This window comes from Salvelinus fontinalis, chromosome 1 (assembly GCF_029448725.1).
Source record: "Salvelinus fontinalis isolate EN_2023a chromosome 1, ASM2944872v1, whole genome shotgun sequence".
NCBI lineage: Eukaryota > Metazoa > Chordata > Actinopteri > Salmoniformes > Salmonidae > Salvelinus > Salvelinus fontinalis.
In genome coordinates, this window is record NC_074665.1 from 28297500 (window position 1) to 28324548 (window position 27049).

The 27049-nt window shown below is 44.5% G+C and overlaps 1 protein-coding gene across 8 annotated transcripts; it reads left to right on the forward strand.

The window, feature by feature from the left end:
• The first annotated feature begins 21 nt into the window (after positions 1-21).
• LOC129852055 (nuclear factor NF-kappa-B p100 subunit-like) lies at positions 22-27046 on the forward strand. 8 transcript variants are annotated; one of them, XM_055918246.1, is made up of 24 exons: positions 22-1039; positions 18088-18157; positions 19871-19913; positions 20034-20139; positions 20444-20484; positions 20846-20944; positions 21300-21454; positions 21665-21777; positions 21965-22123; positions 22292-22396; positions 22515-22600; positions 22738-22876; positions 23035-23160; positions 23291-23497; positions 23609-23750; positions 23865-23979; positions 24111-24318; positions 24684-24853; positions 24957-25059; positions 25253-25464; positions 25598-25661; positions 25748-25914; positions 26238-26349; positions 26464-27046. In XM_055918246.1, exons 2-24 carry the CDS (start codon positions 18132-18134, stop codon positions 26538-26540), a joined length of 2775 nt encoding a protein of 924 aa, XP_055774221.1. In that variant the 5' UTR covers positions 22-1039; positions 18088-18131; the 3' UTR covers positions 26541-27046. The 8 variants fall into 8 exon arrangements, with proteins under 8 accessions (XP_055774221.1, XP_055774220.1, XP_055774222.1 ...); XM_055918245.1 differs by lacking the exon at positions 22-1039 and adding an exon at positions 13187-15341; XM_055918247.1 differs by lacking the exon at positions 22-1039 and adding an exon at positions 16288-17224 and having other exon boundaries at positions 25751-25914.
• The last annotated feature ends 3 nt before the right edge of the window (positions 27047-27049 follow it).

Here is a 27049-nt window from a genome sequence, read left to right on the forward strand (position 1 = left end):
CAGGCGTGTTTGTGTGTATGCCCACCTCACAGGGGAGGGTTCCACTTGAACGCGCATATGCGAAGTAATGCGCGCCCCCGCGACACATTTTTCCGCTCCCTGGGCGGCGTTCCGCAGGTGTGTAGACAAACATTTGGAAACGCTCGGTTTTGCAACTACCACAATAATTGATTTTGGACAAATTCAGGTAGTTCCCACCCAGTTAAGTAAATTCAGGCAGTTCCCACCCAGTTTCGTTTGCATTCGGTTAAGAAACGTTTTTCAACAGAATCGACGTAATGAATACCCCATTACAAGGCAGAGCCCCACATGTTTTGAGACCCATCTGTTTAGCAAAAAATAGTAGTTTTTTGTGCCTGTTTTGCGTGTTATTTTGGCATTAAAGGTATTACATATCAGTTTGCAAACAGTGTAACAAAAACCATAATTGAGTTATTAAAATCGCATAAAAACATGATATTTTTTTTGCTCTCTTTAGTAAGGCAGCTCCAAAATGCAGGTGTTTCAGGCTAGCTCAGTCTCATCTGTGGTGGTGGAGCAGCCAGCAGAAAATACAAAGAGTAGGGGTTGGTTATGTTCTCTAGTTGCGCTGTGATTGGCTCAGTGTTATGTCACTCATGTTTTGGAGTCAGTGGCAAACTGCAAGTGTTGCAAAGCAATCACTAGCCTGCTATTTAGTAGAGAGGGTGTGTGGTTCAATTCTTTTCCAAGCTTAAAAGGATAAACATTCACATGCAACCCCATGGACCAGAAAGGGTTGAATAAACAACTGTAAACTCACAACTGTAAACTCACAACTGGGAACTTGGAAAAACAAGCTCAGACTGGGTAAAACGGTTATCCAAGTCGGGAACTCAAGCGTCTTTCTAGAGCTCTGACCTGAAGATCACTGATGTCATGATTTGACATTTGTTTTTTTACGAGTTCCCAGTTGTCTTGAAAGCACTATAAATCCAGAGAATGACAAAGTTGATGACAATTTGCCCACAAGAAGGATTTCTGCATCACCTTCCTGTTCAAGTGAGCATAGAACATCAAGGTGAGTCCAAAAATGTCTTGTATGCTACTGCACAAATTATGTGTACTGTAGCAAAGAAAGTAATACTAAGTCTATGTTGTGTAGTAAGCTGTTAGTAGCCCATGTGCCCCTTAATAATTTGGTCCCTTTCCCCCTCATAACTTAGCCTACTGTTCTGACTTGGTGTTGCACATGTAGCCTATAGCCTGTTTTAGAGAAATGTCATCATCAAATATTGTAAGTGCTTTCATTGTCTGCTTATAGGCCCCCTTTATTTATACTACGGTGCTGACTTGGTGTACAGGTAGAATACTGTAAGAACAGCCCATGTTCTGAATTCTGTCACTGTACTGTACATTCAAAAGTGCTAAACAAATTGTTATATTGACTACGTCCGTCTTAGCTCACTCATTAATGTCTTAATCAAAATTACGCATTGCCTCTTATCCGCTCATCGTTCTCTTATGCCATAGTTTGTACATCTCAATTGTCAGTAGAAACCACATTTGTTTAAGAAAGTCAGCCTTATCAGCTGTTTTTAAAAAGGCAGTACATGAGGCTGAATGAACTCCTTCAACAAGGCTCCGCTGATTGCCAGCTGTTGCGGGGGTAAGGATTCACTCCATGGGGCTGAAAAGAAGAGCTTTATGTATGCAGCCGGCTGCGACCGGGAGACCCATGGGGCGGCGCACAGTTGGCCCAGCCTCGTCCAGGTTAGGGGAGGGTTTGGCCAGCAGCGATGTTCTTGTCCCATCGCGCTCTAGTGACTCCTGTGGCGGTCCGGGCGCAATGCAGTCTGACACGGTTGCCGGTATAGTGTTTTCTCTGACATATTGGTGCGGCTGGCTTCCGGGTTAAGCGGGCATTGAGTCAAGAAGCAGTGCGGCTTGGCTGGGTTGTGTTTCGGAGGACGCACTGCTCTCTACCTTTGCCTCTCCCGTGTCCGTACGGGAGTTGCAGTGATGAGACAAGACTGTAACTACCAATTGGGGAGAAAAAGGGGTAAAAATATAATGAAAAATATAAAAAAATATATATGTTGAGTTTGCCCCACCAAGATTTACATGCTAAAATCGCCACTGATAATAAGGAATCACATCAACTCTAGTCTTGGCATTTCTATCTGCAACCTCTACAACATTTTCTTACTGAACATGGCACTGTTGTCTTGACGTTGATTTAAAGCTAAATGTCAATACTTTTGTATAATCCTGTACAGTGAATTATGTGGTAGCATAGAGGGTTAATTTGCATTTGTAGAATAGAACCCCACAGTGGAGGTGTCATAATACCCATAAAACCTAGCGGTCAAACAGGGAAATGGTTCTTTTCATTTTTCCATAGGGGATTTAGAAACACTTAAAATAAGGTCTGTGATTTGTGTAGGCTTACCCTGGTGGGATATTTTGATAACCATGTAAATCTCATTATCAATATCTTCGTCTCTATTTACTCTGATTCGAAAATGCTAATTAGCATCAAAGTAGACATCATGCAAAACTACAAATCCCTGCAAGCTCCTGCACGTCATCTCTAGCTGACACCTTTGCTAACAGGTATTATGTCAATTAAAACATTGTACAAGACAGTTCACAGAATTGTCAATTTTTAAAGAAATTTAGCCAATTTATTTATTCATAACTACATTTAGGTAACATTAGATAGTTAATCTAGCTAGTCTTACCTTTGCCTCGATTCTGACGTTCTTTATGGCACATCGTTGAATGAGGGAGAGCTCAGTTTGTTGTTTTGGAAAGTTTTTAAAGTCTATTGAAAAAGTTTCATAACTAGCTAGCTACCTTTTTTGAATTTGGATCCTGCAACGCGGTTGGCATCAGTTGCTCGGCTCTCTGCTATCTGCCAAGTAATCGTGGCGACCAAGGCCGGGTCTGAGGAGCTGCTTGCCATAGCAACTAGCCTAGCTGCTAGCAAGCTGCCTATCAAGCTAGCAGGGATTTCTTGAGGGCTTGAACGCAGCCCACGCCGCGGTTAGCCGCTGTGGCTGGGACCGTGGATTGTCCTGGGCTCGTGGCTGTCTAGATCCCTGCCGTTTGTTGTTTCCTATCTTCCCTGTAACCTGCTCTGTCTGGGACGGCGAGGAGTAACAGCGTAACCTACGTTGCTACCATGACAAAGACCAAAGCCGGCGGGAGTATCATTGAGGACAGTGGTGTCTCTCTATCACAGGTGAAGGATCTTTTAAACAGAGTTCTACAAGCAGTTGTTCCAACAAGAAGAAAATAGCTTCAAGTGTTGTTTCCAAATACTTGTGGAGTCAACTAATAAAAGACAACCTGACCAGAGAGGTCCAGGACCTGAAGAACAGTTTGCAGTTCTCCCAGGGTCAGCTCGATGAGTTAAAACAGGAGAATGGCAAGATGACAGCAATATGTAAATCATTAAGCGAGGACATCAGTTCTGTATGTGAATCCATGATAACAATGACGGCGAAATCAGATAATCTCGAGGGACAATCAAGGAAGAACATCAACAAAAACGGAATTGCAGAATCTCCACATGAGCCCTGGATGGAGTCTGGGGACAAAGTGAGGGAAATAATCTTGGAGAAACTGAAGATGGACCACAGGAAGATTGAGGTGAAGTGTGCCCACAGGACTGGAAAACCCACCACCAACCCAGGTGACAGGCCAAGGCCAATAGTGGTCCAGTTCCTGAGGTTCAAGGACAACGTAGCTGTTCTGGAAAGGGCCAAGAACTTGGGAGGAACGTACATCTTCCTCAACGAGGACTAACCTGAAGCTGTGTGCCAGAAGAGGAAATAATTTAGCCCAGCCAGTATGTGGACACCCCTTCAAATTAGTGGATTTGGCTATTTCCGCCACACCCGTTGCTGACAGGTGTATAAAATTGAGCACACAGCCATGCGATCTCCATGGACAAACATTGGCAGGTGAATGGCCTTACTGAAGAGCTCAGTGACTCTCAACGTGGCACCGTCATAAAATTGCGTAGCGCAGAAAAATCGTCTGTCCTTGGTTGCAACACTCACTACTGATTTCCAATCTGCCTCGGGGAAGCAACTTCAGCACAAAAACTGTTTGTCATGAAATGGGTTTCCATGGCAGAGCAGCCACACACAAGCCTAAGATCACCATGTGGAATGCCAAGCGTCGGCTGGAGTGGTGTAAAGCTCACCCCCATTGGACTCTGGAGAAGTGGAAACGCGTTCTCTGGAGTGATGAATCATGCTTCACCATCTGGGTTTGGCAGATGCCAGGAGAATGCTACCTGCCCCAATGCATAGTGCCAAATGTAAAGTTTGGTGGAGGAGGAATAATGGTCTGGGGCTGTTTTTCATGTTTCAGGCTAGGTCCCATTGTACGCTACAGCATACAATGACATTCTCTAGACGATTCTGCCCTGTGCACGAAGCGTGTTCCATACAGAAATGGTTTTTCAAGATCGGTGTGGAAGAACTTGACTGGCCTGCACAGAGCCCTGACCTCAACTCCATAGAATACCTTTGGGATGAATTGGAACGCAGACTGTGAGCCAGGCCTAATCTCCCAACATCTGTGTTTGACCTCACTAATGTTCTTGTGGCTGAATGGAAGTAAGTCCCCACAGCAATGTTCCGATATCTAGTGGAAAGCCTTCCCAAAAGAGTGGAGGCTGTTAGAGCAGCAAAGTCGGGATCAACTCCAAATTAATGCCCATGATTTTGGAAGGAGATATTCGACGAGCAGATGTCCACATACTTTTGGTCATTTAATATATGTAGCCTTAGAAATAAGGTTCATGAAATCATTAACTTGCTCACATCAGATAACATTCATATATTAGCCATTTCTGAGACTCACCTAGATAATTAACTTGATGAAACAGCAATACAAGGATACAACATCGATAGAAGAGACCGAAATGCTTATGGGGGAGGTGTTGCTGTATACATTCAGAGCCATATCCCTGTAATGCTTCGAGAAGATCTAATGTCAAGTGTTGTTGAAGTGTTGTGGTTGCAGGTTCACCTGGCACATTTAAAGCCTTTTCTTTTGGGATGTTGCTGTAGGCCACCAAGTGCTAACAGTCAGTATTTAAATAATATGTGGGAATGCTTGATAGTGTGATGTAAACAGAGGTCTACGTTCTTTGGGACCTGAATATTGACTGGTTTTCATCAAGCTGTCCGGCTCAAGAGGAAGCTTCTCACTGCAACCAGTGCCTGTAATCTGGTTCAGGTTATTAATCAACCTACCAGAGTGTTTACAAGCACTACAGGAACAAGATCATCCACATGTATTGATCACATTTTTACTAATACTGCAGAACTTTGTTCTAAAGCTGTATCCGTGCCCATTGAATGCAGTGATCATAATATATTGGCTAATATCCAGGAAAGCCAAACATCTAAAAGCTGGGCCTAAAATAGTGTATAAGCGATCATACTAAAGATTTTGCTGGGACTCTTATGTGGATGATGTTAAAAACGAACAGAGCCATCGTACTTATACACCCAAAAAATATTATGAAAGAAAAGCATTGTAAGTTTCAATTTTCTAAGGTTGGGAGAGGTGAAAAAATTGTTATTGATCAATAATGACAAACCTGCCATTGACAACTTAAATGGAAATCTACTGAGGATGGTAGCTGACTCTATAACCACTCCTATCTGAGCCTAGAGAGGAAAGTCTTTGTCCTCAGGCCTGGAGGGAAGCCAAAGTCATTCCGCTACCCAAGAGAGGTAAAGCAGCCTTTACTGGTTCTAACAGCAATCCTATCAGCTTACTTCCAGCTCTTAGCAAACTGTTGAAAAAAATTGTGTTTGACCAAATACAATGTGATTTCTCTAAACAAATTAACAACAGACTTTCAGCATGCTTATAGAGAAGGGCACTCAACATGTACTGCGCTGACTCAAATGACTGATGAAATTTGATAATAGGAAGATTGTGGGAGCTGTACTGTTAGATGGCAGTGCAGCCTTAGATATTATTGACCATAACCTGTTGTTAAGGAAACTTGTCTTTGGATTCAGAGCTATCCATCTAATATAACTTAGGGTTTTCTTTAATGTAAGCTTCTCTAATGTCAAACATGTAAAGTGTGGTGTACCAAAGGGCAGTTCACTAGACCCTCTACTCTTTCAAAACTTTTTTTATTTTTACCAATGACCTTCCACTGGCGTTAAACAAAGCATATGTGTCCATGTATGCTGATGATTCAACCATATAATTTTGGACCATTCATCATCTTTACAAACTGTTTCAGTTCAGCAATATTCTTGGGATGTCTGGTGTGAACTGCTCTCTTGAGGTCATGCCACAGCATCTCAATCGGGTTGAGGTCAGGACTCTGACTGGGCCACACCAGAAGGCGTATTTTCTTCTGATGCCATTCTGTTGTTGATTTACTTCTGTGTTTTTTGTCGTTGTCCTGCTGCATCACCCAACTTCTGTTGAGCTTCAATTGGCGGACAGATAGCCTTACATTCTCCTGCAAAATATCTTGATAAACTTAGGAATTCATTTTTCCGTCTGATAGCAAGCTGTCCAGGCCCTGAGGCAGCAAAGCAGCCCAAAACCATGATGCTCCCTTCACCATACTTTACAGTTGGGATGAGGTTTTGATGTTGGTGTGCTGTGCCTTTTTTTCTCCACACCTAGTGTTGTGTGTTCCTTCCAAACGACTCAACTTTAGTTTAATCTGTCCACAGAATATTTTGCCAGATGCGCTTTTGCTAACTTTAGACGTGCAGCAATGTTTTTTTTTTAACAGCAGTGGCTTATTCCGTGTGCCTTTCCTTTCCTTCGCTTTGCAGGCTGTATCCAGTGACCTAAAGTTTAAATGTAACAATGTTTCAAACACAAGTTATTTTCAAAGAGATTGCTTATTTTTTATTTTACCATCAAAGAGATGGCTAACAAAAGCAAGTGAGCTCCAATAAAAAAAACAGATGATATCATTTAAACTTAACTTCTTGTTAAAAGTTATTCTTGAAAAGGGAGAAGCTGACGAATAGCAACATCCTTTTCGATAAGACCTGTTGCAGCCACTGCAAACTAGCCTTCAACAATATATAGCTAGCTAGACTGTGGGAAAAGACTGCTTGCTCTTGCTCAGTGACCTGTTGTTCTTTGAGAAGGCAGAAGTTTTCATAAATGTTTTGTAAAAATGGTCCCACCCATTCCAAGTAAAAATGTGATTGGTTGATTCTACAGTCATTCCAAAATGTTGCCCTAATACAGTTAAATGGGAGATGCCTTCTATCTAGCTTCTGATGGCCTAACCAATGGCTGACTTAGCTAGCTAGGGTTATCTCCCCAGAGACCACCAAAGAAAAACCCTGATTGGATCTTTTTTTCTCATCAGCGTTAACCCTTTCCAACAAAAACTGAATAGATTAAATCAGAACGCCATTGAAAAAAATTATGTAATTAGAATTATTATTAGAATAATTTAAGAAAATCATTAGCCTTTCTCTGAAGGTGTAGAAGGCCTTCATTGTTCCCCACTGTGTTTTGGATTAGTAATAATTAGTATAGTGTATCTATTTTCCCTCAGCATGGATTCCCCCCCCCCCCCCCCCCCCCCACCATTCTGAATTCCTAAAGAATCCATATGTTCTTCTGAAATATGAACATAGAAATACTGGACATTTTAAACTCTTATGCTGGCGATTTGACAAAATTGCAATCGTGGTCTTGAATTGGACTTGCATTTTTCTGGTCTTGGATCCTTGTCCCCCTCCTGGTCTCGGTCCCACCCCCCCTTCGGTCTTGACTCGGACTCGATTTGCTCTGGTCTTGGTCTTGAATCTGTCTCGCTTTAGGTGGTCTCAAACACAACACTGCAAAAAAAAAAAAAAATAGGGGGGGGTTAAATACAGGTGAATATATTGATAAAAGTCAGCTTGTCCTAAAGAGATTTACACGGTTAACAAAATGTCATGCCAGGGAAAGCCTACACGAAACACAGCCCGTATTAAGTGTTTCTAAACTCCCCTATGGGAAAAATAAAAGGTGTAAAAACGATTGGAACCATTTCCCTGTTTGACTGCTAGTTTTTATGGGTTTTATGACTCATACAGGGGTACTCTATATATATTCATGAGTTTGACTGATAGTTTTTATGGGTTTTATGACTCATACAGGGGTACTCTATATATATTCATGAGTTGGAGGGGTATGTTCAAGGGGTGTGAGCTATACAGGAAATACTGAATTAGGAAAAGGAAATGGATTGGGATACACATTCTGGGTCTTTTCTTCTGACCTGCAGCACCATCAAATTGACCCCAAACCGCCTTCAAAACGTGTCTTGCCACTTTGAAAGACAGCAGGTTCACCCATGGAAAGGGAGTAACGTTGAAGAGCACTGCGGAGAATATATTCCATATGCTGCTTTAAAAAATACAATTAAAAAATATTTAGTTATTTTGCAGACTGTAGCGGTTGTAGAAACTGTAAAAGTCATATACCACTACAGCCCAATTTTTATGAAGGACCACCAAGGCAGACCGTGTCCCTTGTAGTTAGACATTGCACGTTGGTGTGTTTTATGGGTGTCCTCCTGAAGTCACATCTGTACCATTGACGCCCAATCTGACGTCTGGATGTAGATCTATCACTAATAATTTGAGTTTGAGTGTGTCCGACTGCAAGCCTCAGTGGGCTCCAAACACCCAGCACTGGCTGATGCAACCTGATATCAAACAGTAGGTAGCATGTTGCATCCTTGCTATACAAAGCTGTTTCACTTTGTAAATCCTTACTACCGCTAAACTGGTGTTAGTTGTGCAGGGAATACCGACCCCCTTGCTGTAGACTCTACCCTGAGTAAATAGATAAGATCACCCCTAGGGTCGGACACACACACACACACACACACACACACACACACACACACACACACACACACACACACACACACACACACACACACACACACAGTCAAGTCCACCACGCTTGCTTAAATTAGAAATCTAGCAATGATCAACCACAGCTCTTTTCCAGGGGCTTCTGGAAGAGAAGTGTGTCTAGCAGTAAGAGGAGTAAAGGACTGGCCTTGGCCAAATTACTGTATGAGACATTATGGGCCAGTTTGTGTGTGCATATTATATTAACTGGATCGTGATGGTTTGGAGTATTGTCATGAGGTCAGGGAGAGTTGCTTGTCTTTTCACACTGCTATAGGAAGTGGTGACGGTAATGAAATAAGACCAGTACACCTCAGGACACGACGCCAGGGGATATTAAACCTGTTTTAACCTGCAGCAAATGGATTCGAATGGTTTTAAGGGATCAGCCTAGGCCACTCCCCAGTACAAAATGTCATTGTTTTTGCTCTAGCTAGATACAATTTGGCATTTCCATGTATTTGTGACCTAAGTGCTCTATTTTTATTTTCACTAGTTCGCTGTAGGAACACATTGCACACAAACTTTGGCAGTTTTTCTGTGGTATAAGCACACTCACGACATTGCTAATCAGAAGGCACACTTCAGTCATTTCAAAACTTTCGCTTCCTTCTCTCTAGTCTCACCATACTTTTTAATTGACCACACTTGTATATCCTTTCGTTTCCCCCTCTCTGTCTCTTTTCTTCTCTCTCGCTCTCATATTTTCCTGTCTCTCACCCCGCCATTCTGTAGTTTGAGGGCTGCAATGAATCTCGGTGTGGTTTCAAAGAGCACGGTTCTGGTGTATCATTGGCTCGTGTGCTCACAACACCCATCTTCTGGTTGGTGAGCTCTGTGGAGTTTCCCAATTACACGGCCTTTTTTAGTCTTTTTTTCCCCCCCATGGAAAAAACCCCTCACATGCCAGGAATGTGTACATTTGTCTCTGACAAATGACCTCTGTTATCGTTGCCAGCTGTGGGGCTGTATACCTCTGCTGCACTAAAGTCCCCGTGAAGCTGGGTTTTCAGAACAGGGGGGGGGGGGGGGGGGGCTCTACCGTGTGTTTTTCAAATCACCACTTCTGCTGAGTCGTGTGTTATACATTTCCCAAAAAATCCTCATGTTGACTTGATGAAAAAGTTACATGTGTTGTGCTTTTATCATATATCCTTGGAATTGTTTGTGACAAATGTGCCCTGTTTGAAGAGAGAAAGTAAAATTCCACAGACGTACAGTATTTAACCCCTCCAAGGTCAATTCACACATCTTCTAGTCCTCCCCTCCATATTAAGAACCATATTAACATTAGAAATGTATCAAAGGGATGAAGTAATCATTATCAACATGCATTATATCATAGACCGTTTTCTTCGCAGGTGATCCTTTCCTTTTTCAACAACAGAAAATTCACATCACAGTTTCTTTGGAACCCAAGAGATACTGACATGGCATTAAGTGAAAGCAGTTGCATGACTGACTAGCCAAAGATTCATGTGTTCATAGGCGCACCTCCACTCACACCTGTGTCTGATGCTGCTGAGGGAGAGCCTGGACAGTCTGGTCAGTGGAGGACCATGGAGCTCTGCTGGCAGGGGCGCCCAGGGAGGATGAGGGTAGACGATCCGGATGGGGTTGACGTCTCATCGGAGCCCGGCGAGGTGGCCAGTACCAGCAAGCACGGTACCAGACTCCAAGGTCTTGAGACCCAAACCGGATCTCACTTAGAAAGAGAACCGGGCTGCAAAGAGACAGCCCAGGCTGTCCTGGCCCCTTTTGGAGAGCTCACCTGCCCAGAATGAGCAAGCAGTTGGTAATGATGAGGACCTGTGTTCTGAGTCACTGAGGGAATATCTGGACAGCAGGGCTTGAGTCTGCCCCTGAGGGGTCTACCCAGGGCTTGAGTCTGCCCCTAGGTCTGACCTGCAGTCATACCAAGCCCCTGCTCCATCTGTGTTTGTGGAGACTGAGTACCTCAGTGCATGGACAGTCAGCCAGGCCCTGCTCCTGAGAGTAAGGCTGTGGACACAGCCAGAGAACAGCCCTGTGAAAGCCGGACTTCCACAAACACCACCTAAACCCACACCATCCACTTCCACCACCACCAGCTCTCCAGAGCTGTACAGCCCAGCAAACCCCACTCAGTCCCCTGTAAAGACCTCACCTGGAGATGTGCTACTCATCACTGTGGAATGTTGTCCCATTCCCCTTCAATGGCTGTGTGAAGTTGGTGGAAACTGGAACGCGCTGTCGTACACGTCGATCCAGAGGATCCCAAACATGCTTAATGGGTGACATGTCTGGTGAGTATGCAGGCCATGGAAGAACTGTGACATTTTCAGCTTCCAGGAATTGTATACAGATCAGTGGAGGCTGCTGATCATAATAATGGCCGAAACGGAGCAAACGGAATGGCATCAAACACCTGACTTATTTGATACCATTCCACTGATTCAACCCCAGTCATTACCACGAGCCCGTTCTCCCCAATGTAGGTGCCATCAACCTCCTGTGATACAAATCCTTGCAACATGGGGCTGTGCATTATCATGCTGAAATATGAGGTGATGGCTGCAGATGAATGGCACGACAATAGGCCTCAGGATCTCGCAGATGAGATTTCCTGAGGTTTTTGACATTTTTTTTTTTTTCAGACATTTTTCGGGTGTGCAAACCCACAGTTTCATCAGGTGTCCGGTTGGCTGGTCTCAGACGATCCCGCAGCTGAAGAAGCTGGATGTGAAGGTCCTGGGCTGGCGTGGTTTCACGTGGTCTGCAGTTGTGAGGCCGGTTGGACGTACTGCCAGATTCTGTAAAACGACATTGCAGGTGGCTTATGATAAAGAAATGAACATTCAATTCTCTGGCAACAGCTCTGGTGAACATTCCTGCAGTCAGCATGCCAATTGCAAGCTCCCTTGAGACATCTATGGCATTGGGTTGTGTGACACAACTGCAAATTTTTTTGTGGTCTTTTGTCCCCTAGCACAAGGTGCACCTGTGTAATGCTCATGCTGTTTAATCAACTTATTTATATACCACACCTGTCAGGTGGATCAATTATCTTGGCAAAGGAGAAATGTTCACTAACAGGGATCTAAACAAAATTGTTCACAAAATTGGAGAGAAATAAGCTTTTTGTGCGTATTAAACATTTTCGGGATCTTTTATTTCAACTCATTAAACATGGGACTAACGGTTTACATTTTGCGTTTTTATATATATTTTTGTATAGTATTTATTCCAACCTGGGCACCTTTTTAGGCCTTAGCCCAATCTGGTGACTAGATGGGGAATTGCAGCATGATTACTCAAGTGCCTTTAATTTAGCTTGTGGCATATTTATCACCCATTTCTAGAAGTTCTAATATCACAGTTCTCTTTATTGATGGTGTAGATTCACTCACTCCCTATTGCTTTCTGCACTTGGCATAGTGTGATCATTCGAATAGCTTTCTGATAAGGGATGAATGAAACAATGAATGCGTTTCGGAGGGGGTGTCTTTACGTGACAGTATTTGTGAAAGCCCCTTGCACATGTTAATCTTTGACCGTTGAGTCACAAAAGTCCCACATTACATCTAGAGTTGAATGAATGTTTCTGTGTTCTGCAGTCTCAGCGTGTGAATGGCCGGTGGCTGTGGTTACCTGCGCGAGAAGCATTCCCTGCTGGTGTCCGTCCCTCCTCACGTCCCTCAGAATCCTAATGCCATCCCCCACGCCCATCTCGGGACTCTGAGGCCAGACACACTGGTGCAGACACTGCTCTAAGTCACACACACTGAGTTGGTCATAGGTCACGCCACAGACTAGGAGATCGCATAATGTTGACGCACACCACATAGCATGGTCACATGGACAGAGATTACCACAGCTGTCACTCAAACCGGTATATACACACACACGTCTGAATCTATCCCTTTTGTCTGATATGCATTTTGTTTGACTTTGATATGGAAGGTGGTTGTATGGACATCATTACATGAGACATCATTACAGCCATCACTACATGAGTGTGACAACAGCAGCCTGTGTGTCTGGCTCTGTTTGTGTCTCCCAGTGTTGCAAGCCTTGGCAGAGGGCATGTCCAGGACAGGAGGAGTACTGAAGGCTGTGCTGACTGTAGAGCAGGGCGGATAGACAGCAGGGGGCAGTGGTGCTCTGGGGAGCTGCATTGACCTGGCTGCAATGCATCCGCATCAACAGGAACAAAAGCAAAGTCAGGACAAGTAAGAATGAGTAACAGGGATTTTTACGGTAACATTGTTAAACATTTAGCAAAGTGCTAGCAATCGTTCCACTTGTATGCATTACATAATCCAACTAGCTATTTAACTATTTAGATCATGCTGTATGCGTGATCTGCCGCCCCCTGCTCATGTGCAGATGCTGTGTGGGAGTTCAGGGTGCTGCTGGTGAGGGAGAGTATGAGGTCAGGCCTGCTGGAGCTGTACTCCACCCCCCTGGGGCTCCTGTGCCAAACATAGCAGCGCCAGCCTGGAGATAGACCTTAACACTCTTGTCCCAGAAGTACACGGGTGAGCAGCTACAACAGGTTTTGTTTGCCAAACGGTGGGTTGGGGCCTACTCGTGTGACTCATGGCCGTTGCAATTCCTACATAAGAGTGGGCTGTGGCCAGAAACATTACTTTATTTGGAGGGTCACAGGAAAATACAATGGGATCCAAATCAAATGTTACTTAGCAGATGTGAAATGCTTGTATGTTTTTGGTTGGGCGAGGCACAAAAATGTTTGCCTGACGACTCATCCTGAATTTAATTCTGCTGCTCTATCAGTCGCTGCATACAGTGTATTTGGAAAATATTCAGACCCCTTCACTTTTTCCACATTTTATGTTGCAGTCTTATTCTAAAATGGATCAAATAAAATAAAAATCCTCATCAATTTACAGACAATACCCCATAATGACAAAACATAATATTTTTTTAGGGGGATAAAGATATTAAAAATAAAAAACAAATGTTTCTCAGGTGCATCCTGTTTCTATGAATCAACCTTGAGATGTTTCTACAACTTGATTGGAATCCACCTGTGGTAAATTGAATTGATTGGACATGATTTGGAAAGGTACACACCTGTCTATATAAGGTTCCACAGTGCATGTCAGAACAAAAACCAAGCCATGAGGTCGACGGAATTGTCCATAGAGCTCCGAGACAGGAATGTGTCGAGGCACAGATCTGGGTGAGGGTACCAAAACATTTCTGCAGCATTGAAGGTCCCCAAGAACACAGTGGCCTCCATCATTCTTAATGGGAGACGTTTGGAACCACCAAGACTCTTCCTAGAGCTGGCCGCCCGGCCAAACTTCGCAATCGGTGGTCACTCTGACAGAGCTCTAGAGTTCCTCTGTGGAGATGGGAGAACCTTCCAGAAGGACAACCATCTCTGCAGGACTCCACCAATTATGCTTTTATGGTAGATTGGCCAGACGGAAGCCACTTCTCAGTAAAAGGGACATGACAGCCCGCTTGGAGTTAACTCTCAGACCATGAGAAACAAGATTCTCTGGTCTGATGAAACCAAGATGGAACTCTTTGGCCTGAATGCCAAGTGTCACGTCTGGAGGAAACCTGGCACCATCCCTACGGTGAGGTATGGTGGTGGCAGCATCATGCTATGGGGATGTTTTTCAGTGACAAGGACTGGGAGAGCAGTCAGGATCGAGGGGAAAGCTTAATGGAGCAAAGTACAGAGAGATCCTTGATGAAAACCAGCTCCAGTGCACTCCGCCCTAGTCTGAGGTCCTAAGGACCCTTAAGCACGCAGCCAAGAAAACGCAGGAGTGGCTTTGGGACAAGAACCCGGCCTTGAACCCGATCGAACATCTCTGTAGAGACCTGAAAATAGCCTGACAGAGCTTGGATGGGAAACTCCCCAAATACAGGTGTGACAAGCTTGTAGCGTCATACCCAAGAAGACACAAGGCTGTAATCGCTGCCAAAGGTTGCGTCAACAGAGTAAAGGGTCTGAATAAATGTGATATTTCAGTTTTTTTAGCAAACATTTCAACAAAAAAAACAAAAAAACATTTTGCTTTGTCATTATAGGGTATTGTGTGTAGATAGATGAGGCGGAAAAACTAGTTAATTAATTTTAGAATACAGCTGTAACCTAACAAAATATGGAAAAGGTCAAGGGTTCTGAGAACTTGGTGCTGAATACCTGTCCTGCTGGACACTCCTCCTGACAAGCTGCACCAGCCTGTGGGTAAGAGGAGTTTTTTTCCCAGTGTCTTTCAACCCATGCATCTTGTCTCTTTCTCATCTGCAGTTTGTGACACGGTCTCACCATCAGTATTCTTTCTTTCTCACAGCAACAGATTAGTACAGGTATTGGTTGAGAGGCTCTACTCCTTACTTGTCATTCTCAGACACACCTTCCTCCTTACCATCTGATGAGAACATTGTCCCCACTGCCCAGGACTTCTTACTGCTGGATTTGTAAGTCATCTCTACTCACTTGATTCAACTCCAAATGTCATGTAATTTTACTAGACACTCTTATCCAGAGCAATTTACAGTAGTGAGTGTATACATTTTCATACTGATCACTACACGGAATTCTACATGGGATTGAAACCCACAACCCTGTCGTTGCAAACGCCATGCTCTACCAAGTGATCTACAAGGGCTGAGTTTGAACTACCCTACCAGACTGCTCGAGATTTGATATTTGGTTCTGATCGAGAACACATGAAGCAGTACAGAGACCTCAAAGATCTGTGACTGGGCCTCCCGGGTGGCGCAGTGGTCTAGGGCACTGCATCGCAGCGCTAGCTGTGCCACCAGAGTCTCTGGGTTAGCACCCAGGCTCTGTCGCAGCCGGCCGCGACCGGGAGGTCCGTGGGGCAACGCACAATTGGCCTAGCGTCGTCCGGGTTAGGGAGGGTTTGGCCGTTAGGGATATCCTTGTCTCATCGCGCTCCAGCGACTCCTGTGGCGGGCCGGGCGCAGTGCGCGCTAACCAAGGGGGCCAGGTGCACGGTGTTTCCTCCGACACATTGGTGCGGCTGGCTTCCGGGTTGGAGGCGCGCTGTGTTAAGAAGCAGTGCGGCTTGGTTGGGTTGTGTTTCGGAGGACGCATGGCTTTCGACCTTCGTCTCTCCCGAGCCCGTACGGGAGTTGTAGCAATGAGACAAGATAGTAATTACTAGCGATTGGATACCACGAAAATTGGGGAGAAAAGGGGGTAAAAAAAAAAAGAAAAGAAAAAAAAAGATCTGTGATGAATGTTCAGGCACAATCCCAGAAAGTACTAGTCTGATATGTACAATTTACTTTATTTTTGTATGAATTGGTTGGAATATTAATAACTCATGTGAAATACAAAGTTATTTTCAGTGGACAAATTTTGCAGTATAGTGCCGTAGCATATATATATTTTTTGTCATATCAACATTTATTACAGAAACATACAAGCATCAATACGTTCTTCCTTGCACCTCTTGATTGCAAGCCACGTCATTTTATAGCTTTTTAAATGAAGGCGGGAATTTTGTAGGCAAGTCACTTCCCTTCATGTATATAACCACTTAGCTGCTAATGCTATGTATTGGTTATTGAGAGGCTTTGCCACCACCGTTCGGCCATATTGGCACTACCCAGTAGGAGCAGTCCTCTATAGGAATGAATGGAATTCTACAGTATTTCAATTAAATGTTTCAAAGACAAAATTACATGGATTTAAGTGTTTTGTTGTAATGGGGAAAGTAACATTTTAGTAATCTAAAAAATTCTACTTTAAGGATAAAAAAAAGAAGAAAATGTTTAGCTCACATAATGTAATTTAAAAGTATGCATTAAGGTGTTTGTAATGTAATAAATGTGGCAAAAACGAATGTAGACATCAATAATAGCGTTTCTATAGCTTCCAAAATATGTTTTAAAATGGTGGGGCTGCCAAGATGTAGTCACAGTGGCCTCAACACAGTGCCCCCTATTAGTCATCCAGTGTATATATAAATGATTTGGTCACTTCCCACAACCAATCGGTAGCTCGAGTTTGACACGTGTGTCTGCGGAATTCCCCCAACACTCCGGGGCTTTCCAGCTGACTGATAGACGGTATGCGATCAGGCGATCATAACAGTCTAACTAACCAGATAGCTTGGATACGATCAACGGTTGACTCGATGGAGAAATACATGGAACAGAAATGCATGGAGCAAATCCCGGATTTCAGCTGACACTGAAGTGAACACTGTGTGCAGTGTGCTTTTGAGGTACGCGGTGACATTTCACAATCGGTTTGATCGACTACTACTACAGCAGTTGTGCTGTCTTGTTCATTGCGTAGAGGTGGGTCAAGTTCAAGGAGTTCAAAGGTACGGAATTGCATAAACAGTTATTGTCTGTTGTGTCAAAATGCAGTTTGATGTGTGTTGTTGTGTATGTCGCCTATTGTAGTCTGTTCCCTGCTACAGTTTTATAATCATATAACGTTACATTACAACCAGTAGATAGTGATAGCTTATAACATGCAAGGGTAATGGGGCAATTCCATGGTAACAGTGATGCGGAGACACTTTTTTTCACTTAAATGTATGTCAAATAAAAAACAAATACTTGCAAAGTTAAACAAACAATACAACTTTATGCACAAGGACTACTTCTAACAATGTCCACTGAACATTTTACAAAAATACGTACACGAATAACAGTACAGGGCAGATGCGAAGTTACGTAACAGAATGGCGGCACAAACCGTAATTCTGTTACCCAACTTTGCATCTGCACTGTTATACATTAAATACATTTTAAAGTGAAAAATCAGGGAGTCCCAGTAACACTCATTGTGGAATTTCCCAAATCCATGACAGTTGTCACTCTCTTAAACTCATTTGACAAGAAGCCTATCTTGCTGGAAAGTTGTGGCTATTGTATAAATCATGGCTAATGATACAACTTTAATGCCCTAATATAGACTTTGCTTCCAACTGATTGTCTGTGATTTGCATTCTAATTTGTTCAGGATTGTTTCATGGGGAAAAGTGGGTTGGGGGTTGTCCCCATCTCAGCAAGCAGCAGCCTGGAAATTCTGCTATTAGTCTGTACCATTTGGATATGAGCACACACACTTGCTGTGCAGTTAGCTACTAGTGGAGGTTGTAGTGGCAGACAGTGGGATGATGTTAAACCCACAGGAAATAGCCAATGCACTAATAACAGCAGGTTCATTTTATTGCAGGTAGGTGACAGTGAGCCTGAAAAATCATCATCTATGATCCACTGATGGGCATCATGTCTGGAGCACTGCGGTATGTACTGCTGCTGTGACTGTTGTGCTGCTTTTGTTGGTCTCTACAGTCTTTGACAGCTGCTTGTTCTCTCCAGTTGATTGGGGTCATTTTTGAACAGACTGGGACTATAAGTCCAGTTCAAGGACCTGAGGTCTGTTTTTAAAGGAATCGACCGTAAATGGTTGTACATGTTTTGGTGTAAAATCACACACACAAATACAATTGACTGTTTGGCTAATTCTTTGATAGCTGAGGTGGAGTAGGTCTAGCCCTATCCAACGTATTTAGAGTTAAATGGTGGCTATGTTCAGCTTTCTGCTGCTGCGGTGGTGTTTGCCAACTTTTATCTAGTTGTCTTTGCCGTATTAATCTGGTCATGCATAATTGCACATTCTTGAGTCTTCTGATATACCCACACGTCGTTCTCTTATGCCACTCTGAATGTAAGGGCTCGGTTCTGTTTAGTGCCGTCACGATACCTCTATTGCGATACTACAATACCAGATTTTCCTTGGCGAAAACACAAAGCAGATTTCACTCTATGGTCCTTTTTTAAAACCTACTTTTGCTAAATTAACAATTGACTCTGGGTGACAACCATAAGGCCGTTTTTAGGACTTTTTTAGGACCGTTAGCCTCAAGAACTTAAGTCTGCTTCATGCTTTTGTTTCCTTTCCTTCCTTTCTTATCGCAATACTGGTATTGTGACAACCACAGTTTCTGTTATAGATGACAGATGTCACTGCTGGCATTGATCAAACCTCAGAATAACTGTCAATTCATCATCATGACACTCTGACAGTTTGCATGACAATGTTACACATTTCATATGTACCTACAACATGAATACGGCCCAGTCAGTGGAAGCAACTGACAAAGAATGTAGAACCTGACGAGCACAGGAGATGCAGGTACATTATTCTAGAATAGGGCCCTTTGTTGGCAGGGATTTTCCCTATTGTTCAGAGTCGGAAGACTGTTTCAGGCAGTCATTTAGCAGATGCTCTTATCCAGAGCGACCCTCAGTTAACATCAGTTTAAGTCAGGACTTTTATCCAAGTAGCCTTATTCTACAGTACTTAAGTTCAGAAATAATTTTTTGAAAACTTTTCTGTGCTTGCGAGTCAATTTAGAATGGTAGCTGCTGAAGGAAAAACCTTAAAGCTAAAGAGGAGGAAAGGCTGAAGGTTGGATGTTATCAGAAAGAAAGAGACAAATATAGAGGCTGAGGCCTTTTTATTTAAAAAAAAACCATCAAGCTTTTGTATCTGGTGTAGTGCATCAATCTGACACCCGTGGCAGCACTGAGCTGGTATTCTGGGGGCTTTCCTCTGTTATTTTTCCCTGCTCAACTTCCTTGAAGTGATGGTAGAGGGGAGGGGAAAGAAAAAAATAGAACACTACTACACCCTTCCTTGTTCACTTACTGTAGAGTATGAGAAAGTGAAACCACAATGTTCGAGTCCAGTGTATGGGATTGAACGTTTATCTTTGTTTGGTTCTTTTTTTTCTTACATTTTTTTGGTTTTGAGTCGTGGGGGGGGGGTGGCGGGAATTACACTGAGTCAAGTGAGCATTGAGTAGTACTGAAGTAAACAGCTTCCTGTCTATGTGTTACGTCTCTACAGTACATAACTGACAGGTCGGGAGACTAGTTGTTCATGAACAGAAAGGAGGAAAGACTTTTGGCAAGCCAGTACATTTGGTCATTTTGTATTCCTCGCTTTTCAGAATGGATGAAGCTCAGTACAGCATGAAAATGATTGAAAACGAGGTAAGACCTACAGTATATTGACATGTTTTTGCTGTGTTAGTGTCTCGTTTTTTTTCTTCTATTACGTTAGCGTTAAAGAAAGTAATGAAGCGGTAATAACAACATGTGTGATCTCCCCAGCTGATGATGAATTCGTCCTATGACTTCATGCCCCCTGTGGATGTCAAGATCGAGCCCTATGTACCGGAGACCGGTGGGTTTCTACTTTCTACCCTACGTACACATGGTAATACACATGGTAACAGCATACTCGAGTTGTAGTGATGTCATTTGATGTGGCTATGGTACTGTGCACTCAAGTGGTAATGTAATATCACCACACATTTTTGATATGGCTTTCAGAACTGTACACACATGTTGTGATGTCATACACACTTTAAACTTCTTTTTTTTACACTATGTAATGCATGTGTTTGTGTATTTTTGTTCTGTGGGTTCTCTGCCCTGGTTTATTTGAAGGGCTTGGATGTGAACCTCTATGTAGCCACCCCCTTCCAGTGACAGTGACTCTGTGTGTTTCTTTGTCACAGCTCATGGACCCTACATTCAGATCATCGAGGAGCCCAAACAGGTGAGCTCAGAGTTGCTCTAAACAGGGGAATGATGTTGTCGTTTCTGTTCAAATAGGTGCATAAGACTGAACAGAAGTTCTTCCCTCTTTTCATTGTGAAACTATGACATTTACATAATCGGGTTGATTCACACCCAACAATTGTTCTATCGGTACGTTAGATCTAACTCAACTCTCCCAGAGAAGATTACCCTTTGAACTAGACTGGAATGTACAAATATAAATAACCCCTACTCCGGTCTTTAATGCCATTAGAATATGACGGTGTGTTGGAAAGTCCAGGATTTATAAAGTTACAGTAAGTTGCTGTCACTGCTGCTGGGGATTATCCCTTGACTTCCTTGTCCCCCTGTGTCTGCAGAGAGGCTTCAGATTCCGCTATGAGTGTGAGGGTCCGTCCCACGGCGGGCTCCCAGGGGCCTCAAGCGAGAGGAACAGGAGGACCTATCCAACTGTCAAGGTCAGCTACTGCACTGTAGTACACACGGTTGGATACTTGGCTGTCTTTTTTAGCTTCACTGGCTCGGGCCTGCTTTTCATCAGGCGTCTTGGTTCAAGGGAGTTGAGATGCCTTGCTTTCAGCCCAATAAGCTTTCGAAAGTGTATATGTGATATATTGACATGCTAGGATTATTTTAGACGCGTGTTAGGAATTAAAATCAATTGTTTTCGTGTGATAGAGTATTGAGAGAAAGTCATATATATAGTCATATAGTCAACTGTCATATAGTCAACTATATACACACACATTATAGAGCATGGACATGCTTCTCTTTAATAATAGGCTAACTCCCCCCCCCCCCCCCCCCCCCCAGGTGTCTAACTATGTGGGGATTGCCAGGGTGGAGGTGCAGCTGGTGACCCACTCAGACCCCCCCCAGGTCCACGCTCACAGTCTGGTGGGGAGGCAGTGCTGCACGGAGAGTGGCATATGCAGTATGGATGTGGGCCCAAATGACCTCACAGCGCAGTGAGTACTGATGGGTTGCCTGGCTTTGTCATATCGTATTGTGTTGAGACTGTAGTAGCAGTGGTAATAATAACAAGCTAGATGTGTACCACTTGGATTCATTTAACATAGTCTGTGAATGGACTATGTGTACAATAGCTGCAACATGACTGGCGAATGTCAACATCTCTCTAACTTCCCGTTTCTATCTCTCTCTCTCTCTCTCTGTAGGTTCAGTAACCTGGGCATCCTTCATGTCACTAAGAGAGGGGTGGGGGAAGTGTTGTGCAAGAGACTGAGAGATGAGAAGAGGAGGCAAGGGGGGCAGCACTATCATTTTACTGGTAAGAGCCTGAAACCCTATGTCACTGGGCTTTTTTTAAATGAGGAAATCTACTAAGGAATCCGAACTTGAGATATACAATGTGCAACCAACATATTTGTGCAAATCTTAATGCATGACTTACACACACATAAATGTCTTTGTGAAAACTGCGACAAACAGGCCCTCTCTCTGTCTACCTCAAACAGAAGCAGAGGAACAAGCCATAGGGAGAGTTGCCAAGGAGCTTGGGAAGGTCATGGACCTGAACATAGTGAGGTTGAAGTTCACGGCCTACCTCCAGGACAGTAACGGCGGGTTCTCAAGGGCCCTGAAGCCGGTGGTCTCCAACCCCATCTATGACAGCAGTGAGTACAGCCCCCTTCACCTCAGTGTTCTTCCATCTTGGTCCTGGGTGTGTGCAGGCTTTTGTTCCAGTCCAGCACTAATCCATATTATTCAACTAAGAACGTTCTATGTGAATACCCAATACCCACCCACCCATCAGTAATTAACTTGATGTTTTCTCGACTCAGAGTCACCCAATGCCTCGAACCTGAAGATCTCCCGTATGGATAAGACCAGTGGGTCTGTGCTGGGAGGAGATGAGATCTTCCTACTGTGTGACAAAGTACAGAAAGGTGAAGGACCAACTCCTAGCTATATGGGTGCCGATTCACCCCGCACTGATTTCACAATAGTTTGTGTGGGAAACAATTTACACAATTTCCTCTTCTCATATTTTGGTGTACTTTCCAGATGACATTGAGATCCGCTTTTATGAAGAGGATGATGGGAGCTGGGAGGCCTTTGGTGATTTCTCTCCAACTGATGTTCACAAGCAGGTACGGAGTCTTTACTCAGACGTGTGTGTGTGTCGGGTTACGATTGAAGTATTTGGAAGCAGTTGACGTCGCAGCATGTGTCATCCTACTCATACCTCTCTCGTTGATGTCACTGCGCGTGCTCCCCGCCTGTGCAGTACGCCATTGTGTTTAAGACGCCGCCATACCACAGCACCGAGATCGAGCGTCAAGTCACTGTATTCCTCCAGTTGAAAAGGAAGAAAGGTGGAGACTGCAGCGACCCCAAGCAGTTTACCTACGTTCCCCGAGTTCAAGGTGAGTTAGTCTGCTACTCACAATCCCTTCTGGAAGGGAGAAGGATGACGAAATGCAGAGCCAGAGACCCCGTTGGATTGAATCAAACCCTTTAAACTCTTTCTCTTCCCCTCTCCCTCTTCTCCCTCTCCTTTCTCTCCTCTGTGTGTGTAACCTAGATAAAGAGGAGGTGCAGCGTAAAAAGCAGAAGCCCTTCTCCTATAATGACCAATGGAGAGGGGCTGGGGGTGCAGGGAGAGGGGCCGGAGGATTCGGAGGAGGCGGTGGCGGTGAGGAACCTGGATGTACATACTTGAACTCCTGTTTCTGTCGGCCCCTTCGATCTCATTGCTATTAGATGAAACGCTGGCCCCATCCGTGAAACCTTGTGACGGCTATGTCATCAGCACTTAATCGTTTCTTTCCTATCCACAGGCTTCCAGTTTAACCAGCAGATGAATGGACCGGGGTGGATGGAGGGTGGATTCTCCGGTTTTGGGGGCGGTGGAGCCCAGATGTCAGGCGCCACTGCCCAGGCTGAGGGGACCCAGCAGCAGCATGCGGGAGGGATGGCCGGACAGACGCCAGGACAGACGCCAGGACAGACAGCCTCACCACTACAACAGCAGCTCTTCCAGATTGGTAAGCCACATTTAGAGCAGTGCTGGGGCAGGGGGAAACTACAGCTAGCTAGCTGTTGGCGAAATAGTCATTTAGAGTTGTGTTGTGCTAATGAGACGATCCTGTTTTCAGCTGCCACTCTCCAGAGCAGGGCCACTCGGATGAGCAAGCAGACAGCTGGGGCTCTACTACAGTACTGCACCACTGGGGACGTCCGTGTCCTTTTGGCAATGCAGAGACACCTATGTGGGGTCCAGGATAAAAACGGAGACACGTGAGTCTAACTCTGCCTTCACAGTAAATATTTTGTTTTTAAAGATATGAGTTGAACGTCTGCCTCCATTACAGAGTTTGCTGTGCCTCACTCGTGTGTTTGGTCTCCCCACAGTCCTTTGCACCTGGCCATCATTCACCAGCAGTCAGCTGTGACCCAGCAGCTGGTTCAGACACTCCTCACCATCCAGCAACACAATGTCCTCAACAAGCTCAACCACCTCGGCCAGGTACTCATCCTTCTATCACTCACACCTGGACAAGACCGCTAGCTGTTCAGTGTCGACCTGATATTTCCCAACGTGCCCTTGTCTTCCCTCCTGACTGTGTCCGCCATATATCTCTCTCTCTCTCTCTGAAGACTCCTCTCCATCTAGCGGTGATCACCAGGCAGGTTAAGGTGGTGGATGTTCTCCTCCGGGCCGGCGCAGACCCCACCCTGCTGGACCGGGACGGCCGGACCGCCCTGCACCTGGCAGCGCTGGCCGGAGACGACGTCACACTCCGGATCCTGCTGGGGCACCTAGGAGAACGCTACCTCCACCTGGTCAACATGGCTGACTATCATGGTGATTTGGGATGGTGGAAAGAAGGGGTTTATTCCGCTTATGAGACTTTCACATGATAAATGGCCAGTTTGATTTTTAACCCTATGTGAATTACCAATCACGCAATGGTGTGTAAGGCAATTTATGGTTGCTGCTTAGTCTCAGTAGTAATAAACTCAGCTGTCGTATTTCTGTTCATTTAAGGCCGGGATTAGGCCTTTAATTGAGCCGACATGTGCAGGAACAATGCCTTTTTAAAAGACGCATTGTCTACAAGCGAGGTTGGATTGAATCCTGGCCTTAAGTTAGAAAAACTACAGCTGAGCACTATGTGCTTATTGCTGTAGTACATTTTCTTAATCTCTCTCATTCCCTCTCGCTCTCAGGTCTCCATCCTCTCCACCTGGCTGTTCGTAAGGGAGGAGAGCGCTGTCTGCGTCTGCTGGTGGAAGGCGGGGCTAAGATCAACGCCCCGGAGCAGAAGAGTGGATGCTCCGCCCTCCACCTGGCTGTTAGAGAGAACTTCTTCAAAGTGGCCTGCACTCTCATCACAGAGGTACCCGTCTTGACACACACACCTTATATATAAACTGTGCTACCCATACTATTCTTACTCCGACTCTGTTATCTAACCTGGCACGTCCCCTCCTGTCCTACAGCTGAAAGCAGATGTAAACATGTGTACGTTTGGAGGGAACACTCCTCTCCATCTGGCCGCCAGTCGCAGCTCCCCCCCCCTCTGCTCCATGCTCATTGCTGCAGGTGAGATGCATGCATACCCGCTGCTAACCATCCAATGCATGTCATGTTATCTCAGTCCGTTAGAAAAGGGGCTACAGTGAAGTCAAGATTCAAGTGCGTGAGCAGTAATTTGTGGATCGCCGGGGTATTTAATTTTTTTTGTTTTGGAAAAGCCTCTGCTAAGTGAACAGAACGCTGACGACTTTCCCCTCAGGAGCCGACAAGAATCTGGAGAACGACGAGCCGCTCTTCTTCAGCTCCTCCTCGTCAGATGAGGAGCAGGAGGATGGACCAGTAAGAGATTTCAGAGAGTCAGCGATCCAACAGCTACCGGACACACCACCACTTTCAGAGGGAGAACAAGTCAACCCTCGTAAGAGATCAGCAACAGGACATACGCCCTTTGACCTGGCTAAATGTCATAAGGTGAGATTTGATTTAGTCTTATCAACCCTACGTTTGTCAGAAAAAGGGATTTCAAAACAGTACTTGTTGTGGTGTGGATAGAGAGGCTGAGCATTTTTGCCATTGCGCTTACATAAAGCTTCCCTTGCTACAGGTGAGAAACCTTCTAGACACCAGACAGAGTCCCAAGCCCAGTCAACAATCAAGTAAAACGGAAGGTAAGAACTTTCAGGTCACCATTTTGACTCTGAACATTTACCTGTGGTCTGTCTAGTAATCTAACTGCTGTTCCCATTCTCCTCAGCAGAAAGAGGGCAGCTAGACAGTGAGACGCTAAGTAAGCTGTGTGAGCTCCTCAGTCTGAACAATGTGCCCTGGAGACAGCTGGCAGAGAAACTCAACATGCTCTCACTGGCACACCTATATCAGGAGAGTCCCTTGCCCTGTCACAACTTGCTGGAGAATTACCAGGTGAGCAAAGGGGGCTTTTTATGCACATTTGCGCATGCGCACGTGTGTCTGCGTGCATGCACGTGTCAGTCTAGTTAGGGGTAAGTATGCATTAATTAAGGGCTTAATTCAGTCCATATCGCACTTGAAAGTTAAAGGTAATTTCTGATTGAGCCGACATGCGCGGCGTTTACCGTGAATGCAGTTTCCGAACACTGCACTTACGTTTAAATCGCGCTGTAGCGCTGAACTTCAGTGATATGGATTGAATCGAGCCCCGACTGTGCTTGAGTATTTGACTAATAGTGGGCGAGCTGACAGTATCTCTCTCTGTGTGTGTGTAGTTGGGTGGCGGTCCAGTGGAAGGGCTGGTGGAAGCTCTACAGTCTCTGGGTCTGACTGAAGGAGTGAGACTACTGAGACAGGCTGAGCTGAGAGAGGACAAACAAAACACAGGTACTGAACTCATCCTACATTGCCGAACCACTAATATAGTCATAAACATTATCTCTCTACCATACACTTGACATTGCAAATACATACTGTATAACCAAAATCTCTGCTAATCAGATCAGACGGTGGACAGTGGCTTTGCTAGTCAGCCAATGGAGGAGGAGATGGAGGAGCCAGCCTTGGCCAACCAGTGAGCAGCAGGAAGGGTGAGGGGTAAGACCCTTGTGTGAGGGAGGTTTCACCCCAACGTTTCATCATGGAGATATGACTAACTCTGTTCAGCACACACATTGTGAATCTGATGTCATACCCAAGCCTCTACTGATGAATGCAGAGTTCTCTCTGCCATGACTGACAGTCAACCAGTTTGAATTTTCCTAAAGAGCTGAAGGGAAGAAAGTCTCAATGTACAATTTTAAGTGGCGTCATATCTTGTTCCGTTATTTCTGATGGTAAGTGACTGAAAGGCAATTTTCTTTTATGGTCCATTTGTGCCTTCTAAAAAGTCCCGGTGTAAATGAAAATTCCTAAATGTGCAACATCAAATTGATCAATGGAATTATCAATTTAAACATATTTATTGGCTGACAATATCTTACTAATACTGTGTATTCATTTGGTTTAATATTCAACCAAATACAATTATACAGCCTTATTTCAAAACTTGTCTGTTGAATTAAATGCATTTTTTTCTGACAAATGG

Excerpts from the sequence above, each read along its gene's own strand:
- LOC129852055 (XM_055918246.1), top strand. The coding sequence starts at position 18,132 with ATGGGCATCATGTCTGGAGCACTGCG. Across the intron at positions 22,877-23,034 it reads CTACGTTCCCCGAGTTCAAG|ATAAAGAGGAGGTGCAGCGT; the intron begins GTGAGTTAGTCT and ends TGTGTAACCTAG. Across the intron at positions 25,915-26,237 it reads ACTTGCTGGAGAATTACCAG|TTGGGTGGCGGTCCAGTGGA; the intron begins GTGAGCAAAGGG and ends GTGTGTGTGTAG.